The sequence below is a fragment of the Pristis pectinata genome, chromosome 20 (assembly GCF_009764475.1).
Source record: "Pristis pectinata isolate sPriPec2 chromosome 20, sPriPec2.1.pri, whole genome shotgun sequence".
Taxonomy (NCBI): Eukaryota; Metazoa; Chordata; class Chondrichthyes; order Rhinopristiformes; family Pristidae; genus Pristis; species Pristis pectinata.
In genome coordinates, this window is record NC_067424.1 from 36,638,543 (window position 1) to 36,659,300 (window position 20,758).

Sequence of the window (20,758 nt, forward strand, 5' to 3'; positions counted from 1 at the left end):
CCCCTTGTCATGTGCTCTAATTCTGTTTAGAAATCTCTTTCGTGGCACTTTTGAAGGTCTTTTTGAAAGTCCAAATACACCACACCCACGGGTTTACCCTTTGTTATTCTGCGAGTCACAACCTCAAAAACCTAACAGCTTTGCCAAAACAATTCTCCTTTCAAAACTTCATGTTGACTCTGCCCAGTCCTTACTACTTTCTCAGTGTCACGTTGCCATTTCCTTAAAATAATAGATCCCAGCAATTTCGCATAACTGATCCCAGGCGAACTGGTCTGCAGTTCAGAAATGAAAACAAAAAATAATGCAAACGCTCAACAAGTCAGGCAGTATCTGTGGAAAGAGAAATAGAGTTCCGGTCCGCGTGGTTTTAATCTCCTTCTCTCACAAAGTGAGATCACATTTATTACCTTCTTATCCGTGGGAACCAGGTTAGTACTAATATAATAAGTGTTCTGGGAGACGTTAATTATCCACTTGTGATTGAATATCGTGCCACATCAGATGGGACAATAAAAATGCAATTCCTGTAACGTGCACAGGACCCCTAAGATATCATGTGATCGTGGTGGAAGATTCCGGCGTGGATCAGAACGTGAGGAGTGATATTTCAATAGAAAAGAAGCGTGTTTTGGATAAAGCAGTTATGTTTAAATAAAGTAAAGCAGCAAGATAAACAGCTGGAAACTTCAGGGAGATAAGCCGTGAGAAAATACGTTTCAGTCTCCACTGGACTCATTGTATTAAAGGGAGGTAAATCAATCAGTTTAACATCTACTAAAAAATGGAGCTGTAGAATCTGCAATTAAGAATGATATTACCAACTATCCAAGGGGGAAACAGGTGGAAGGGGTTGCTGTGGATTTCAGACGGGACAATCTTGTTCGGTAAAGCCGCGACAATTGTGGCATGCAACAAATTGCACTGGAGTTGTCTGGAAATCAGAGATGAGCGGTTCATTGGAGTGGTCAGGTGGGTGGTGCCCCACACCACAGGCTGCTGTGCACAGCAAGAGACAGCGATCAGTTGTAGCAAATGTGCCGAGCCCCCGCCCCCTCAGCCACGCCCCTCCGCTCGTTTAGCCCCGCCCTCTCCCCTTAGCCCCGCCTCCGCCTTAGTCCCCCTTCAGCCCAACTCCCATGGCCCCGCCCCCTCCTCCATTGGCCGCGCCCCTAATCTCCCATGGGAACCCCCCCCCCCTTAGCCCCACCAGTTCCCATCTGGAGGCCCCGCCCCTGTCATCTGCCTCACAGCTTGGACGGGCCACTGAAGAAGCTCCGCCCGGCTGCCCCTGTCCAATGGCCGCGCTCGGTTGGGCTCGAAGCCCCGCCCCTGGGTGCGCTGCCTGTGGGCGAGTTGACGCGGGGCGGGAGCGTGCTGGAGATTCGAGAGCCGCTGCCCGAGCATCATGGTGAGTGGCGGCCGCCCTGGAGGGTGTGTGTGTGGAGGTGAGGGGCGTGCTGGAGAGCCCCTTGTACTTGCGCCACACCCGGGGACGGGGACCCCTGTCCGGGCGAGCCTGGGGAAAGGGGTTGAGGTCCTTGCCCCGCAACTTCCAGAAGTGGTGGGAAAGGGGGTGCTCTCCCTCGGGCGGGGGAGGTGGGCAGGGAAGGGGGGGGGAAGAGAGGGAGGGAGGCCTCTCTAACACCTCCAAGGACAAACGGGAGTGTCTTCCTTTTCCCTAATAAGTGGGAACTACCCAGATCTCTATAGTCCTACTCCTACCCTGAACTCTTCCCCAGTCACTCATTTGTATCTGCATTGGAGATGTACCCTCCCTTCTTAAAAGCCCCAACGCAGTCGGGTGATTCCGAAGGTGAAACTGCTTCGTGAAGTGGAGCGGGACTTTTTGGGAGCAGACTTCCATGGATTCTTCACCTGGAGTACCGAATGCATTCATGGGGAGTGAGTACGAACAGAGTGAAGGGGTTAACAACCTATTGTCCTCGGGGTATTTGTGGATCAGAATGGCAAGCTCAACTGGTTGGACTGCTTTCCCTTCCCAGATTGTGTTGGGGCTTGTTAACAGCATCTGTAGATCTTTTGGATAAATTTGCCAGATATTTAAAAAACTTTTGATCCAATAGGTCTACATATATGGAAAACTTTTAAAAAAACTTCAGATGCTGGAACTCAAATACTTTTTAAAAAAAAGAAAATTCTGGTTGAAGACCCTTCAGCAGAAGTTTTTCTTAAGGAATCTTTCTGAGCTCTAATGGAGGGTCTTTGACCTGAAACATTTAACTCTGTTTCTCTTCCCGCAGATGCTGTCTGACCTGCTGAGTGTTTCCAAAATTCTGTTTTCATCTCAGATTTCCAGCATCTGCAGTCTTTGATTTTCAGTTCAGAACTGCTGGATCTGAATGTTTTTTTTCTATTTGTCACATTTGTCTAAAGTATTCTCTTTCACCAGCAAAATTACCTGGGCTTTCCACCTCCCATCCCCACCCATTTCGCATCTGCCTTGCATGCCTCAGGAAAAAGATGCATTGTCAAGCTTCATCTAGTTCATTGTACCTTTGCTGCAAGACCTTTTACTTGTCATTTTTGCCCATTTTAAGCCCCATGTTAATTGTAGGAATTTGCATTTGGCCTGTTCATACAAACCTAGGTAGAGCTTGTGTGGTGCTGCCAGAAATGTTTGGTTTTGTGTCTACTGCACATTGCTCCTGTTTTAGTGACATGGAGTGTGGCGGTTGGGGTTGAAATACAGTGTGACAATTAGGGATTGGGTGCTGCCGGTGGGAATTTGGATCTGATCTGCTTCATCAAGTGGTTTGTTGAGTGCAAATCCGCTCCTGTGGGTTACCACCTCAATTTCCATCATGTCAGATCTGGCTGCATACTCTGCCCTTCAGTGGGATCCAAGGCATGGCAAGTTCTCCCACACAGTGTAATGACAGGGAAGATTCTGAAAAAGCACAGGCTTTCTGCCCAGGGGTGGAGTGGGTGTGGTGGTTTGGCTACTTTAAGCAGCAGTGATCCTTTGTGTCTGGTACAGGCAGCCAAAGCCAACTAAAGGGAGGGGGGATGGGTGGGGGTGTTTAAGGTGCCAACGACTGGTGACTGGAGGCAGAGTGACGAGGGAAACAATTGTGGAACATGCTGATTGAGGAATTGTCTCACATGGCCCCATTTGTTTTGTGTTCACCATTTCCCCCACTTTCAACAACAGAGAGAGTGTATCTCCATCCACATTGGACAGGCTGGAGTCCAGATTGGCAATGCGTGCTGGGAGCTGTATTGTCTGGAGCATGGGATCCATCCGGATGGGAATGTGCTGAGCAGCAAGACCACCGGCAGAGTGGATGACTCCTTCAACACCTTTTTCAGCGAGACAAGCGCAGGAAGGCGTGTTCCTCGTGCGATCTTTGTGGACCTAGAACCCTCTGTGATAGGTAAAGTGTGAGTCCTACAACAAGACCTCCTTGTTCTTGTCCTCCAATTGCTTTATAATAAAGGCTAACATATTGTTTGCTGACTGCACTGCTTGCTATAACTTGCATGTTAATTTTCAGGATGCATTTACGAAGACATCCAAATCCTCCTGAACACCAACTAACTTGTCTCACCTTTCTTAACCAAAGGTATGCTTTTCCATTTTCGGAAAAAAAATGGTTAACCTCGAAAATCCATGTTGAGTTCTGACACCTTCCTGCAATTCTTGCAGCTTTGTATCCACCTCACGGCTCATTTTCCCACCTATCTTTATATCCACAGGCTTAGAAAACTGGACAGGATCTAATATATCTACTGACTGCAAGTAATTGATGTTCAAGCACTGATCCATGTGGCACTCTGTCAGTTAAACCCTGCCATTCTGAAAATGATTCATTTATTCCTACTTTTTTTTCCGACCTGTTATGCAGTCCTTAATGCAAATTACTCCTGAGATCCAGTCTTTTAGGAATAGACTCAATGGGTTAGATTGCTGGATCAGTAATCTGGAGGCCTAGACTAACAATCCAGAGAATAAGATAAAATCCCATCATAGCTCTGGGGAATTAAAATTCAGTTCATTGAATTACAGTAAAACTCTAATAATTTGGCACTCTTGGGACTTTGGCGCCAGACTGATAGGATTTCTGGATTATTAGATGTTATTCCTATTAATACCCCAACATAATTTAAACCCCTTCTGTTGCAGTATTTATTTGTAATTTATAGTAATTTTTATGTCTTTGCACCGTACTGCTGCCACAAAACAACAAATTTCATGCCAGTGATAATAAATCTGATTCTGATTCATTTTTCGCAGCTGTTACATTGTAGTACAATAAATTCCTGGTCCAGTAACCACTAACTAACAATCTAGAATCATGAGTTTAAATCCCATCACACCTATTCAGAATTTAAATTCAATTATCTGTTTTTAAAAAAGAGAACTGGCCTTAAATACAAAACTGGTGAATCACACTGTGTTTGAACAATGTCCTTCAGTAATGGAAATCTGGTGTAGGTAACTCTAGATCCATTGCAATGTTGACTGTTCTAACAAACAATTCATTATACCAAATCTAATGGGTCAAAACAAGGACAAAATTGGGCCGACCACCTGCATCAATATTGGCAGCATATTGTAAAGCTGAAGAGCCAGACTGATCTAGCCAAGTACACCCTGTCCTGCTGGCAGGACAGACCGACCAGAGATGGCAGAACTTTGTTTTTCGGGCAGAAGGGGGATACCCTGGGAATCCTCAACATTGACTCCAAACCAGATGAGGTCTTGTGGGATCAGATATGGAAACTTCCAAACAACTTGGGGGCACTGATAACTCACGTACGGAGGCAGAGGACACTGGTGGGGTTCTTTGTGAATATTTTGCGACTTCTTTGCAAGAGGGGGATGATGCTGATGTTACGGTGAACAAGTGTGGAAGATCAGATGTGATAAATTATAGTTAAGGAAGGATCAATGTGCTTATCTATAGAAATGGAAAAATTACCAGGTACAGATGAAATCTACCCTACATCATTAGAACCAGCAAGGAAATCGTGGAGACTCTGACAACAAATTTTCTATACTCTGGTTACACGAAAAGTGTCAGACAGAGGATTAGAAGACTGCTAACATTGAGCTGCTGTTGAAAAAGGGAAGAAGGAATAAACAGAGTAATTACAGGGCAGTTTAACTTCTGTAGTGGGTAAATTATAATCTATCATAAGAGACAATAAGAAGTTTTATTTAAAAAGGCACAGATTAATTGGGGAGGATCCACATAGATTTGAAGGGAAGGTGTGTCTGAGAAGGTTGCATTTTTTTGTGGTGGTAACAAGGGGATCAATGAGGCCATTGCATAGGATGTTGTCTACATCGATCTTAGCAAGGCTTTTGACAGGGTTCCACATGACAGGTGGTCAACAAAAGAAAAGCCCAGCAGATCCAAGGGAGAGTGGCAAATTGGCTCAGGGGCAGGAAGCAGAGGGTAATGGTTACTGGATGTTTCCACAGAGCTTATTACTCAATCCTTCTTGAAATATTTTTATGACTCTTTTTAGGTTTAAAGTATTAGAATCCTAGAGAGAGACAGATTGGAAATGGGTCCTTCAGTCCACTGAGTCTGCCCAATGCATAACCCACCCATTACACTGATCCTACATTAATCCAATTGTTTTTTTTTCTTCTCCCCATGTTCTCATAACCACCCCCCCCCCCCCACCGATTCTGCTACTCACCTACAGAGTAGGGGCAATTTACAGTGACCAATTAACAATGTACCTACCCACTTGTCTTTGGGATGTGGGAGGAAAGTGGAGCAGCTGGAGGGGGGGGAGGGAGGAAACCCCCACATGGTCACTGCGAGAACATTCAAAGTCCACACAGACACACCTGGGGTCAGGATTGAACCCAGACCTCTGGAGCTATGAGGCAGCGACTCTTCCAGCTGTGCCATCCAGGATGTAGGGGGCAAGATAAAGTTTGTAGATAATCAAAAATTGGCCATGAACTAAACAGTGAGGAAAAAGGTTCAGTCTGCAAGATGTTATGGATGAGTTAGGCAGATAAGCAGCAAAGAGGCAAATGCAATTTAATCCAGAAGAGTGTGAGGGAATTGCATTTGGAGCAGTGCAGTACAAAAATGGGAGGAAATTTAGTGGGGTGAGCTACAAAAAGGGTAGGGGAACAGGTCTGGGGACAGTTTAAACGTGAAGGGCAGGTTGCGAAGGTGGTTAGAAAATGGGGTCTGAGACTTTCTAAATAGTGGCATTAGGTATAAAGGCAAGGAAGCCATAAAATAAGGAAAGAAAGTGCTGGAAATACTCAGCAGCGTCTGTGGAAAGAGAAATGGAGTTAATGTTTCTGGTCTGAAACCCTTCATCAGGAAGTTGTGATGGACCTCTTGCATAAATAAGAAATTACAGGGTTGGCCATTTCTGGGTACTGCACTCCAGAAAGGATGTGTAGTGTCATTAGAGGGTGCAGAGGAGATTTATTTAAAGGATTCCAGGGATGAGGGACATCAGTTCTGTGGATAGACTGGAGAAGCTGGGATTGTTGTCCTTGTAACGGAGAACATGGAACAGTGCAGCACAGAAACAGGCCCTTTGGCCCACCATGTAAGGCGTGCCCATCAAAGGTTGGGAAAGGTATTTAAAATCGTGGAGGGTATAGACAGTAGATAGAAACCATTCCTGTTTGCAGAGCAGTCAGGAACTGGGAAACATACAGTGAATGTGATTGGCAAAAGAATCAAAAGTGACTTGAGGAAATTTTTAAAATAGTAAATTGTTAGGATATGGAAAGAACGTGTAGGGATACTAGTAGAGTCAGTTTCAGTTGTATTCAGAAGGGAAATGGATATGTATCGGGGGAAAAAAAGAATTTGCAGGATTATGGGATGAAGGCAGGAAAGTGGGACTAGCAGGATTACTTTACGTAGAGTTGAGTAGGGACTTGATGAACTGAATGGGGTGCATCTGTAACACCATTACTTCGGAAGGCTTTATTCTTTACAGCGAGCAGGACAGGTCAATAAGGTGGGTTAGACATTTGGAGTGCTTTGCGTTAGTTGCCGAAGCAATAGATAACACGAGCTGGGAGGTTAGGTCACAGATAACCCAGCACAAGTATTGTGTGCAGTTCTGGTTGTCATATTCTGGGAAAGATGTGCTTGCACAGGTGGCTGCAAAGATTTCCGATGTTGCTAGGATAAGAAATTGTAGCTTTGAGGAACAATTAGATTAGCTGGGATTTTTGGAAGTGGGGGCTTCACTTAAATGCATAAAATTAGATGGGCCGAGAGAGAGTAATGTGGTTCCCTTAATAATGGTAGCAAAAAACTGGGAGCATAGACTTAAAGTAATTGGTCAAAGGAAGAGAAGGGGAGATGAGGATTTTTTTTACCTGGAGGCCACTAGGGGTCTGGAACTCGATGTCTGAGAGACTGGTGGAGGCGGAAACCCTTGTCACATCCAAGCATACTTGCACCTGGATTTCAAGAGCTGTGACCTGCAGGGACTACAGACTTAGTGCTAGAAGAAATGATGGACAATGTCTGTGCTTCATAAATTTTCTATAATCTGTTACCTGTAGTAGAGCAGAGTGCAGTGTTTCCTTCTGACTGATTTCTATAATTCTATAATTAATACTCCCCGTCCTCTCTCGGTTGAAGGGTCAGTGCTCCATGTAGAACCTCGCTTGAAGCTGAGTAGCAAGGGCAGAGGACTATAGTCTGGGGAATTTCAGTAACCATCACTAAGATTGACTTGGTGCTGCCACCATTGACTGAGCAGGTCAAATGCTGAAGTTCAGCTGTCAAATCAGGCCTATGGTAGGTGGCAAGTGCCGATATGAAGGTTGAATTTGTCCTTATCAATAATTGTAGGTGGGTCTGTTTAGGAGTGGTCACTGCATAGTCCTTGTGGAAGCAAAAATCCATCCTCGCACTCAGTATCTCCTCCATTGTGTTGTACAGCATTATGATCATGCCACATCGAATATAAACAGATCTGGCAGCTCAAAAGTGGGCATCCACGAGTCTGTGGTGGGCTGCCTGTTGTATACCACCATGTCTGTAATCTCATGGTCCAGCGTACTCCTCACTACCGTTTTAGCCACACCACAAGAGCAACCCTGGTTTAATGAGTGCAGAAGGCATGTTGGGATCAGCCAGTTTACATCAGAATGAGGTGCCAACCTGGCAAGTCTACACAGTCAGAAAAGATTGAATAGAGGTCGTGCAATCCTGCCATGTTCAGTCACAAATGGTGGTAGACAGTTAAGCAGCGATTGAGAATAGGAGATACGGAGAACATCCCCATCTTCAATCATGATGGGTTCCAGCATGCAAGTGTCAAAGATGAGGGTGAACCATGAAGGGGGTACTCCGAGCCAGGATGGGGGAGGAGTGAAGTTGGGAGTCAGAGGCAGGCAATAAAACAGGAGGCAGATGGAGCCGGGAGGGCAGAGTGAAGGTAGAAACAGTTGCTGGAGGGTGAGAAGTGGGGAACGCAAAGGCTACCAGTGCTGTAATCTGATAAGTAAGGTGATAGTGGCAGCTGAGAGCAGTAAATGCTTGCTAATCACAGCTAATCTGTCTAGAGGAGGTATAAATAAAAGGGAATGAATGAAAAATGGAGACCAAAAAACAATGCTGAAACTGAGGGATACAAAACACTGTAGTTGCTGGAAATACTTGGGAGGTCTGGAGAGAGAAAAGCCAAGTTAAAGTTAGACGTGGACGGCCTTTCATTAGACTGAACAGTTCTGACACTGAAAAGGCTGGTTATCCAAAATTATTGAATTCAAAGTTGTCCTGAGAGCTGCAATGTCCCTTGATGGAAGATGAGGTGCTCGTTCTTGAGCTTCTGCAGGGTTTGTTGGTTTCTAACATTGTTCCAAAGGCAAGTGGGGTGGAAGATTAAAGTGACCAACAACTCAAAGCATGAGGTCATCCTTCTAGACTGAATGATGTCTTCTGCAGAGTGTTCACCCAATCCATGTTTGATGACCAATCCAATGGAGAAGAGACCAAACTGAGATCTGCAAACACAGTACACTAAATTGGAGTACAAGTGAATCTCTGCATCATCTAGAAGGATTGTTTGGGTTCCTGGATGGTGGGAAGGGAAGAGCAATTGGTCAGGTGTTGCATGGGAGGGTGCCATGAGAATGGGTATTGGAGGAGATGGAACAGGGAGCCAGAGGGCAGTTGGAATGCTAAAAGGGGAAGAGAAGATGTCTGGTAGTAGCTTCACACTGAAGGTGCTGGCATTTATGAAGGATGCTCCTTTTTGAATGTGAAGGGGAAGAAGGCAAGGACAAGGGGTGTCCTATCCTTGCTCTGGGTGGAAGTCAGTGAAGGAAGGAGATGGAGCAGATGTGGTTGAGAGCCCCTTCGTGGGGAGAAGGCAAGTTGTCTCGGCAGCACCAGTGTGAAAGGTGTTGTCGTAAGTGATCAGACAGCGCCAGAGAAACAGGAAGAAGGGGGTCCTTATGGAATGGGAGGAGGTGTGGTCGAGATAGTTGTGGGTCACTAACCTATCCAGAGGGGGAGACAGAAGAGTCAAGTCTGAATTAGACCATCTGAAAGTGGAGGGTGAAACAGCAGGGTGGAAATTCACAACAAAGGTGGTGCAACCAGAGTTCTGTACAAGCATCGAGAGCAGCACGAATGATCAATGTGAGGGTGAGGGAGGGGACACAAGAAGGACTAAGTCCATGGCTGCTCCACATATCCCACAAAGAGATGAGCGTAGCTTGGGCATGTGGTTCCTGTAGCCACACCTTTCATTTGGAGGTGGTAGAAGAAATTAAAGATGTTGTTCAATTTGAGAACCAGTTCAGCCAGGTGAAAGAGGGCAGTGGAGGAGGGGCTGGTCAGGCCTCTGTTCAAGGAAGAAGTAAAGGTGCCCCTCTGGCTATGATGGGGATGGGTGGGAAGGGGTGGCTCATCCATGGTGAAAGTAAGCTGATTTGGCTAAGAAGCAGCTTGGCAGAGCGTGTCATGGGTGGGAAGAGACTGGACGAGGAGAACTGGTCCAGGTAAGAAGGAATAAGTTCTGTGGGAGAAGACCAGTCTGAAACTGAGGCTGGAGAGAAAGATCTCCAGTGGAAACCAGGTCAGAGATTGTCCAGGAGACACTGGCCTGATGTTCAGTGGTGGGATTGTGGTCTATGAGGAGGCATGAGGCACTGTTGCAGTTGGTCTTCAGCCTCTGAGATAGAGGTCAGTTTGCCAAGCAAGGGAACTGCCATTGTCAGGAGGCTTGATGACAATGCTGGAGTTGGTCTTTAGTGAGCAGAATGCTACAAGTCAGAGGTGTGGGTTAGATTAAGTGTGGTGGGAAAAAATTGGCACAGTTGATGTTGTGCTGGCAGTTACCAGTGACTAGATCTAGAAGTCAAGGCCAGAAGTTAGGGTCCGGGAATCAGGAATTCTGAAGGTGGGAGAATGGGTCCACAGTCTGGGATGAGGTCCTCTGCCAAAGGAAATGGGCACAGAGACAAAGGCAATGGAAGAGTTAAACACCATGTCATTGAGGTGTGGACGTAGGAGGATGAAGGCGAGGTCTCTGCTGAAGACAGATCATTCAGATTAGAAAGGGGGATGTCAGAAGAGAAGGTGAAAATGCAGCAAGGGATTAGATTGCAGCAGGAAGCCGGGTAAGAGGGAAGAAAGACCAGGAGGAGTATTAAAATTTGATTTGAAGTTTGTGATCTCTGCCTGAGAGGAAGGAAGAAAATATTTTGCAGCAACGAATGCAATGGAAAAAAACTGAACCAGGACAGCTTTGAGAGAATCAATTGGAGCTGCTGGAGAGAGAAGTCGAGAACGTGCATACACTGCTGCATGGCATTGAGTGTGGATCAGTGGAGGAGATGAGAACAGTGGTTTGGAAAACAGTGAATATCTTGACCATGCCTGTAATTGTGGATGGATCCAAAATGTGAAGAGTGGAACTTGTGTTGGAATCCATAGGGAGCGAGTCATGGCTGGAGATGGCTGTGAAAGAAAGATGTGGCTGTGGAGGAAGGTTTGCTGAGCACCTTCTCAAAGACAAGGGAAACAGAAACCATTAAGGCTAAACAAGTCCAATCTGGCTAATAAATACCTAATCAGTCTGCTCCCAGTCACAGCATTGTTATTGGCACAATAGGAGACCATTCAGCTGTTAGGTCTCTCTGTCCAGTAGTCTTTCCAGTCAAATTCTCTTGCTCTTTCTGAAGCCTTGAAATTATGTTTGCATGTGCCCATTCAGTAACCTCTGCTGACTTCCACCACTTCTACAAACAACATGGAACACAGTATCACCATTGCAAACAAAACAAAATCCTACCTCCCTTTGTATCCTTTGCCTTTCACTTCAACTCTGTTCCCTGTACTTTGCACCATCTGCTATGGAATTAGCTTCCCTTTATTTACCCTATCCAAGCCAGACACAATCTTGTACATCTGTCAATTCTCTCCACCTTTGTTCCGCAGAGAGTGACCCAAGCTTCCCTACTTTGCTGCTGAAATGTCTTCATCTCTAGAGCTATCCTGGCAGATCTTTACTGCATCCTCCCCGGGGCCTCTAAATCCAGAACGGGATGCAGTTCTCCACTTGTGGTCTAGCCATTGTTTTATAAAGCCTTAACATGGTTTCCCTCTTTTGTACTCATGCCTGTATTTATGTAACTGAAGATCCCATGTGGTTTACCAGCTGCTCTCTCAACATGTTCTGCCACTCCCAAAGATTTAAACCCACATACACCCTCTGCTTCTCCACACCCTTTAGAATTGTGCCAATTAGTTTATTTTGCCTCTCATTCTTTCTGCCAAGAATATTATGCACTTCTGCATTATATTTCACTTCATTTGTCTACCTATGCTGCTAGCCGGTGTCCTTTTGCAGGCTACATCTCCAAGGTTTGTATTCAAATTTAGACAATTGAACATCCATATCTGTGTCACTAATATGGCAGTGACCTCTGGCGATCACCACTGCCTACCATTCTCCAATCTTGAAAAACCACCATTTAACTTTACTGAGTAACAGCTCTAGAGTCATAGCTTCACAAGCACAGAAACAGGCCCTTTGGCCCACTGAGTCCATGCCAAAAAAAAAGCACCCATCCACCCTAAGCCCATTTTAAATATCCTGTTTTCTTTGCCCAATTTTCCTTATTACTTATCCTTTCATCTGTTTTATATTCAGCCCGGTCTCACTTAACCACCTTGCACAAGGCCTTTGGTTTGCATCCTCTTATTCTCTATCTCCTTTGTCATCCAGGGAGCTGACATTGGTGCCCCTTGTATTTTCCCCTGTTGGGGAGTACCTAATTTGAACTTGAAATTTCTCTTAAAGATCCTGCATTGTTCCAATGCTGTTTTACCTGCCAGACCATAGCTCTACCATATCCAGGCCATTCCCCTCTCTTCCCCTTAAGATTACCCTGCCTTCAGTCAGGAAGTTCTACTGTAGATTGTTCTTCATTACCAATCCAGTCCAATTTTTTCCCACTCTCACTTTGTCCACTTTGCCCTCCTCATTCCCCAGACTCAGTTCCAACAATGCCAGAAAGTTAACAATGCAGGATATTTTCCTGAAATTTCAGAAATTCCTCCTCTTTGCCCTTTTAATATTATCCCAATCCACAAATAGGGTAGCTGGTCTCCCAATATCACTACTCCACAGTTCTTGCTCATCTTAATCTCCCTGTCAGTATTTGGCAGACCATATAATACCCTCATGGTCCTATGGTACCCTTGCTTCTTAACGCCAAATGAATTCTGCCCTGGACACTTCCGGGTGGCACAGTGGTGCAGCTAATTGATCTCCAGAGACCCAGTTCAATCCTGACCTCCAGCACTGTAGGTGTAGAATTTGTACGTAGTCCCCTGTGACTGTGTGGGTCTCTTCCACATTCCAAAGATGTGTGGATTGATAGGTTAATTGGCCACTGTAAATTGCCCTTTGTGTAGGCTCATGGTAGAATCTGGGCAAATTGGCAGGAATGTGGGGGGAATAAAATGGATGGTGTAAGTGGGTGGTTCAAGGTTGGTGTGGACTTGGTGGTCCTTTGGGCCTGTTTCCATGTTGTATGACTCTGATTCTGAAACTCTACACAGACAGCGCATGGTCAGGATTGAGCCTACATCTCTGGAGCTGTGAGGCAGCAGCTTTATTAGCTGCACCACTGCCACCTCAGGGACATCCTCCCTCTCCAACACCATAATCTACTCCTTGTATCATCACTGTCAACCTAACTCTTCCTTCTCTCCCCTTCCCTCTTCTAATTGCCCTGTGCCCAGCAGTATGAAGTGCTTTCCTTTACGCCATATTTCAGTTATTGGCATTATTATCATAATCCCACTGAGCCCCTTGTGCCCACAGATCACCAGCCTTGTTCACCACACTTGTAATTCAATCAACAGTCCTAATTCAGAAGGGAGATAAAACCTTCAATGCTCAGTAGTCAACCTGACTTCCTGTGATACTTTTTGTGTTTTTTTGATTATTTTTCAAATATTTCACAATCATGCTTAAGACTAGAGTTAAATTCACATTCCTGACACACCAGCCTTTGCAGAAGCCTTCAGGTTTACTGGGTGCAAACAGAACTTGGAAGAGAGAATATAGCGTGTGCATTATGGGCCAACGATGTAAAAGAATCTACACACTGTAGGTATTACATTCTAATTGCAAAACTAAACTAAATTTCACAATGGGATCCATTGCTTGCCAATTTCCCAACTTCTGCACTCCATTGAAATTGCACTTTGTGACGCTACTCTATTCATTAGCAAAACTGATTCACTTATTTAAACTCATTTGGATACCCCGAGAGATGGAAGATGTTGTCAGGACTCCCTCAACTCCTCGTCCATTGGAGTTAATTTCAGGGGAGCTGAGAGTCCCAAGGTGGAATGGGAACACCTCACCACGTTTAATTCCATTTGCAACTTTTCAGAAAATGAATTGGTCCATGCCTGTGTGCGGCTAAGCTTGGATAACATAAAAACATGGGCTGCTGAATGGCGCACCACACAAGTGCCAGACATTGATCACCTTTGACAAGATGGTGGCTAACTACCTACCCTTAGTATTCAATGGAATTACTATTGCTAGTCCCCTACCTTCAACATCTTTGACCAGACAGACAATGGACAAGCCACATCAATATTTCAAGTAATGATAGCAGATCAGTGGGTGACAGTCTGTGGAAAATGACTTTTCTTGCCACCACAAAGCCTTGCCATTATCAATAAGATACATCAGAAGTGTGATAGAAAACTACTCAATTACCTGGATAAAGTTTCAACACTTGAGAAGCTCATCATAATCCAGGACAAAATACCTTGGCACCCCATCCATCACCTTCATTCCCTCCACCACCCTGGCTTCAGTGTACACCATCTACAAGTGGCTTGCCTGGGCTAAATCTCTCTCTCAATCTCTTTTTGTTAAAAAAGAGGAAAACCTCCCAAATCCATGACCTCTCCAATCAAAGAGGACACAAGCTTCAGGTGCATGGGAACACCACCATCTCCAGATTCTCCTCTAAGCTGCATACCATCCTGATTTGGATATCTATTGCTGTTCCATCATCTCTGTGTCTAAATCAATCACACTGTGGGAGTACTTTCAACAAAAGGATGACAGCAGTTAAAGAAAGTGGTTCACCACCAGCTTCTGAAGGGTAGTTCAGGATGTTGGTCTTTTCAAAAATGCCTTCACCTCATAAATAAGTAAATAACTTGTATAACAGTGAATGTCATCTTGTTATCAGATATCCACAGGTCCTCCTTACTCCCCTATGCTACTCAAATTCTCAAAACCTCTTGGGTTTCTCTTCCATAAAGCCATGTTGGCTCTGCCTAATCACAGGGATTTTCAAAACACCCTGTTTCAAGTCCCCTTGAATATGCTAATATTCTTCTATTGCTTTTGTCAGGTGAACCAGCCCATAATTCCCCGTTTTGTCTCCCGTCTGAGCATCAGAATTACATTTGCTAACTTCCAATAAATGGGGACAGAATTTTGAATTTTGGAAAACATCACAACTATCACAGCTGCATTTAGAGAGGACCTCCTGGAGGGCTTGTCCAATGAGGCAATATGGGTAGAGCTCAGGAATGAGAAAGGTGCAATCACTATGAGGGAGGGGGAGAGTGGGAGTGATGTCAGAAGCCGGGAGGTGATAGGTGGAGGTGACAAAGAGCTGAAGATGATGGTTCCTCCTCTGTCCCTTTTCCTTTTCTCTCTCCTCCTGATCCACCTGGCCCCAGTCACCATATCTCTTTCCCCTCCCCCACCCCCTTCCTCTGCCCATCACCCACACACTCCTCCCACCAGTTCCACTCCCCACCTTCCATTCTCCACTTCTTCTCCTACAAGATTCCAGCATCGTCAGCCCTTTATCACCTCCACCTATCACCTCCTAGCTTCTGATATCATTCCCACTCTCCCCCCTCCCTCATCTGCCTGTCACACCCCACTCACCTGGTTCCACCTATCGCCTGTCAGCTCTTGCTCCATCCCTTCCCCCCACCTTTTTATACTGGCTCTCCCCTCTCCCCCTTTCAGTCCAGAGGAAGGGTCTCGAGCCAAAATGTCAACAGTCCATTTCCCTCCATGCTTGCTGCCTGACCCGCTGAGTTCCTCTAGTGCTTTGTGTGTTGCTCCAGCTCCCAGCATTTGCAGTCTCTTGTGTCTCCTCTCAATTAATTTCGTATCATGTTCAGCACAGACATCGTGGGCCAAAGGGCCTTTTCCTGTCCTGTACTGTTCTTTGTTCTATGAATGCATCCATCATTTCTGCATCCACCTCTGGGTCCAAGACATCAGGTCCAGAGAGTCCTATCATCTTGTAGGACCACTAATTTCACCAGTGATTTTTCTACACCAATATTAATTTGAGTTCTTGACTGAGTTGAAAGACACCTAGTCCTTTACAATTCTGATATGTTCTTTGCAGACAATATATTCACTGGTCTGAACCCGAGCCTCCTTGACCACTCCCAAAGTTTGACAGCAAATATTGAATTTCCAGTTGGTACTGTGCTTATATTTGGAATCACCTCAACACAGCATCTTAAACCTAAGTCTCCCCACTCTTTTCTCAGAGCTCACACTCTCATTCAGGGGATTTACCTCATAGCTCTGCTCTCCCTTGAATGCGTGAAGGCTGTAAATGTAGGCTGACTACTGTCCACTTCAATCTTGAACATACCGGAAATTGTATAGAACCAGGTGTCTGCGGAATTCAAATTAATACCACTGTTCTTGGTGTGTTATTGCTCTTTTTTGTGTGTACCGTAAGTTTAACTGTTGACTTTCCTTCATTCTTTCCAGACGAGGTCAGGACTGGGACTTACCAGCAGCTTTTCCATCCGGAGCAGCTGATCACTGGAAAGGAAGATGCCGCCAACAACTATGCCCGGGGACATTACACGGTTGGGAAGGAGATCATTGATACGGTGCTTGAGCGTGTCCGAAAGTTGGTGAGTGTAAAAGTGGGCAAGGTGTGGAAAGCTGTGTGAGGTGGGGAGAGATGTGCTCCCTGTCCAACTCCATTTAAAACCTTGCCACTGAGGGGGTTTCCCCATTTTCTGTCCTTCCAAATATCTGATTGAAATACATTTACCACTCTCGCTGTGCTATGCTTCAGCCCTCATTAGAATTTTCCACATTCACTCTGGATGTGAATGCAGTCCCAACATGAACTGAAAGGGGAATAAATACACTCATCTTGCCCAGGCTTTTCAAACATGCATCCTAATAAATCAGGAATTAGGAACAAAAATTTAAATAATGAATGTTATTCTGAATCAATTCCTTTGTTTAAATCCTCATCCGATAAGACTTGAGTAATTCCATTTAACCATCGCCATTCATTAACATGACATTTATTCACTCTGACATCCAGGTTTAAAAATGTGCCACAGCAATTGAGGTTTGGGGACATGAGATGTGTTGCATATGTAAGATCTTTCCAATATCTGAGTAAGCCTTACCTCCTGTATTCCCCTCTCTCCCTTTTGTTGATCTACCTCCAGTCATCCCATCTTTGTTCCCTTTCCCATTCCACCCCCAGCCCCCATTTTCATCCCCTCCCCCTTCTGGTTCCATCCACCTACACCTACTGACCACACACTTCACCCACTGGATCCCCTCTTCCATGTGGTTCCATCTGCCCTTCATCTCTCCCTTAATGGTACCCTTGATCACCTTCCTTACTTATCAGATTCCAGCACTGGTAGCCTTTGTGTCCCCGCTTATCACCCTCCAGCCTCTGCCTCCACCTTCACCCTCCCCTCTCCCCCATCTGGCACCATCCGCCTCTTTTTTTTTCTCTCCTTGTCTGCTTTCCCCATCACTCAATAGCTTCTGTCTCCCAACTCCATCCCTCCCCCATCTGCCCATCATCCCTGACCCCTCCACGGTCGACCTATCACCTACGAGCCCCTGTCTCGCCCCTCCCCTCTGCTCCTTATACCGGCTACCTTCCCTCTCCGCTCTCAGTTGTGATGCGAGGTCTTGACCTGAAACATTGCCAGTTCCTTTCCCTCCACAGATGCTGCTTTAGCCGCTGATTTCCTCCAGATTGCAGTCTCTTGCATCTCTGGACGTTTGCCAGAGGTTGCTGGTTAGCTGGTACAAGCGGTGATCTGAATGTTCAAACTGTCTAAACTGCCTCCTTTTTCTTTTGCAGTCAGACCAATGCATAGGCCTTCAGGGCTTCCTGATATTCCACAGTTTTGGGGGAGGCACAGGGTCTGGCTTCACCTCCCTATTGATGGAGCGTTTATCCGTCAATTATGGGAAGAAATCCAAGCTGGAGTTCGCTATTTATCCAGCTCCTCAGATCTCTACGGCTGTGGTTGAGCCATACAACTCCATTCTCACCACTCACACTACCTTGGAGCACTCAGACTGTGCGTTCATGGTGGACAATGAGGCAATTTATGACCTCTGCTGTCGTAACCTCGACGTCGACCGTCCCACGTACATCAACCTCAATCGTTTGATTGGCCAGATTGTGTCCTCGATCACTGCCTCACTGCGCTTTGATGGGGCTTTAAACATAGATCTGACGGAGTTCCAGACTAACTTGGTCCCCTACCCTCGCATCCACTTCCCATTGGTTACCTATGCACCCATCATCTCTGCTGAGAAAGCCTACCACGAGCAGCTGTCTGTGTCCGAGATCACCAACTCCTGCTTTGAGCCAGCCAACCAGATGGTAAAGTGTGACCCTCGCCACGGCAAGTACATGGCCTGCTGCATGCTGTACCGGGGAGATGTGGTGCCCAAGGATGTCAATGCTGCCATTGCCACCATCAAGAACAAGCAATCAATTCAGTTTGTGGACTGGTGTCCCACTGGGTTCAAGGTGAGTGTCGGCACTTGAGGGAACGGGGTGTCACCCCCGGCCCTTGAATCTCATTCTCACTGAAGCAGAACCTCAATACTTGTGATCATCGGCAGCTTTTCCTGTTGACTTGATCTGCTTGGCGTGCGTTTGCAGGACAAGTCATTCAGGTCACTGGCCCAGTCCAGGATGGCACTAAACAACAATGCAAAGGCTGAGATCAAATGTCACCATGGGTTTTTGAATACCTGGAAACTGGGGACAATGATTGTGGAACAGAATATTAAGGCAATTGAAGGTTAGCGCAGGAAAGTGGTGCTGAGGTAAAAGATCAGCCATAGTCTTGTTGAGTGCTTGTACTTCTTGTGTTCAGAATGCCGTCAAAAACACAACTTGCCCACTAATGCCTTTTGGGGAAGGACTCCAGTCTTTCTCACATCAACCCTCTGAAGTGAGAAGTCACAAGGGCAGCTGGGGAAGGATAGTGGCTGCTGGTCTTGCCACTGGCGTACACATCTTGACCCTTTGGTTACACTGCACGCTTGGGGCCCTTTGATTTGGGCAGTAGTGGTGATGGAAGTCACTGTTCCGTTGCCAGAGCTGCTTAAGCTGAGTGGACAAATAGAGAAATCTGTCTGGTTTCCAAGATTGGAAGAATCATCCCAGGTCAATCTGCTTTTAGTGACTGGTTACTGATCACTCACCCATACTAACTAAAAGCTGAAGTAAAAATTAATGCTCTTTTAATGATGAGGAAAATCTGATATAAATGCTGAACTTTTCATGGCACCAGGTAAATATCCTCAACTACTGCCAATGTGATTGATATTGGTATTGGGTGAATGGGGGTTTCCTGAAACTGCTGAAGGGAGGAATTAATGGGGGTTTATTTAGTACACTGGTAGTTATTGTGAGACTCAGCAATGTCTTCTGTAGTTGGCCTGATCTTTGACACTAGTTATTTCCAGCAACTTTAAGTATTTATCAACAACTAAGATGACTTTCCCTCTCTGGTTGTCAGGTTGGGATCAATTACCAGGCTCCCACTGTGGTACCTGGAGGTGACCTGGCGAAGGTTCAGCGTGCCGTCTGCATGCTGAGTAACACAACTTCCATTGCTGAAGCCTGGGCTCGCCTGGACCACAAGTTTGACCTCATGTATTCCAAGCGTGCATTTGTCCACTGGTTTGTGGGCGAGGGAATGGAGGAGGGAGAGTTTGCAGAAGCAAGGGAAGACTTGGCTGCATTAGAGAGAGACTACGAAGAAGTGGGGGCAGACTCCATGCAGGAAGAAGATGGTGGAGAAGAATACTGAAAGCCACATTCCAGCCATAATAATCAATACATATGCTGTACCACCTGCCCTGTGCAATGTGTAAACTGCAATGAATAAATCTTAAGATTGTTGGTGTTTTAATGGGATGAATCCAATTGTGGATGGTTGTAAACAATTCAACAGCTAACAGCTCCAATAATGAAACAGTACATGGCCACAAGCAACTACATCAAGACAACCTGAGTTTCTAAGACAAGGCCAAAGCATTTGCATCTATTTTTCAGCTAATATTAAGGAATAGATGGCCTCCTCCTGATGCCCTTGCCTCAGGAGGCGGACTAATTACAGAAGTCATTATTCAAACAATTCCAGTTCACTTCACATGATAATCAAGTGAACTCAGCCATTTCTGGATACTGCAAAGCCTGTGTGCCCCAACAACAGGAGCAGCTGTAGTACTGAAGATTAGCACTAACGAAGCCACGTCATTTGCGAATATGTCAAGCAATGTGAGTTAAGCAAAAATAAATTTTATGTTGATTTATTTACTTTTTACCCACACAGACTCTGTTAGACTGAATTTTATTCTGCGTCTCAAATTTATTGGTGGTAATTTCTGAATTATTTCGGGGCGAATTTCCGTAACCCAAATGGCCGTAACATGGGGATCACCTGTAATCTCATCCCGAGACAACTAATCCAGAGATATCTACCCAATCAAAGGCAACATTACCCAGCTATGTCCCATTCACAAAAAGCTATACAAATCTTGTCTAGCTAATTATTACTGCATCAATCTACTCTGAATTATATGGTACTCTTCAGTGCCATCTGCTTACCGCTGCGCAGTTTGAGTTCCTCTTGGACTGCTTTACTTGAGGGCCACCAGAGCAACTCTGCACCAGACTTCTACAAAAGAACAAGGTGAGAGTGATCACTCAATACACCGAGTCACCACTGGACAGTGTGTCACTAGTGGTGTCAAGGACCTATAATAATTCAATAGGGAGCAGGATAGAGTCAGAATGAGTACCAAGGAGGACAGCTTGAAGGTTAATCATAGCAAGAGCATCTGAGGGCAGTGTCTAAGACTTGTACATCTTTGGGTATTTCATTGATAACCTTTCCTCCAACTTTGGGTGGGATTATTGAATGGTTGCACTTGCCAGTTCAGATAAGGA

General features: G+C 45.5%; 1 protein-coding gene across 2 annotated transcripts; it reads left to right on the top strand.

Moving 5' to 3' along the window:
• The first annotated feature begins 1,349 nt into the window (after window positions 1-1,349).
• On the top strand, window positions 1,350-20,140 carry LOC127580708 (tubulin alpha chain-like). 2 transcript variants are annotated; one of them, XM_052034478.1, is made up of 5 exons: window positions 1,350-1,411; window positions 3,176-3,398; window positions 16,282-16,430; window positions 17,642-18,322; window positions 19,323-20,140. In XM_052034478.1, exons 1-5 carry the CDS (start codon window positions 1,409-1,411, stop codon window positions 19,614-19,616), a joined length of 1,350 nt encoding a protein of 449 aa, XP_051890438.1. In that variant the 5' UTR covers window positions 1,350-1,408; the 3' UTR covers window positions 19,617-20,140. The 2 variants fall into 2 exon arrangements, with proteins under 2 accessions (XP_051890438.1, XP_051890437.1); XM_052034477.1 differs by lacking the exon at window positions 1,350-1,411 and adding an exon at window positions 1,746-1,905.
• The last annotated feature ends 618 nt before the right edge of the window (window positions 20,141-20,758 follow it).

What these genes read in the sequence shown, in the direction of transcription:
- LOC127580708 (XM_052034477.1), top strand. An exon ending in TTGAGCGTGTCCGAAAGTTG is followed by an intron (nt 16,431 to 17,641) that starts GTGAGTGTAAAA and finishes TTTCTTTTGCAG; the next exon opens with TCAGACCAATGCATAGGCCT. An exon ending in GGTGTCCCACTGGGTTCAAG is followed by an intron (nt 18,323 to 19,322) that starts GTGAGTGTCGGC and finishes TCTGGTTGTCAG; the next exon opens with GTTGGGATCAATTACCAGGC.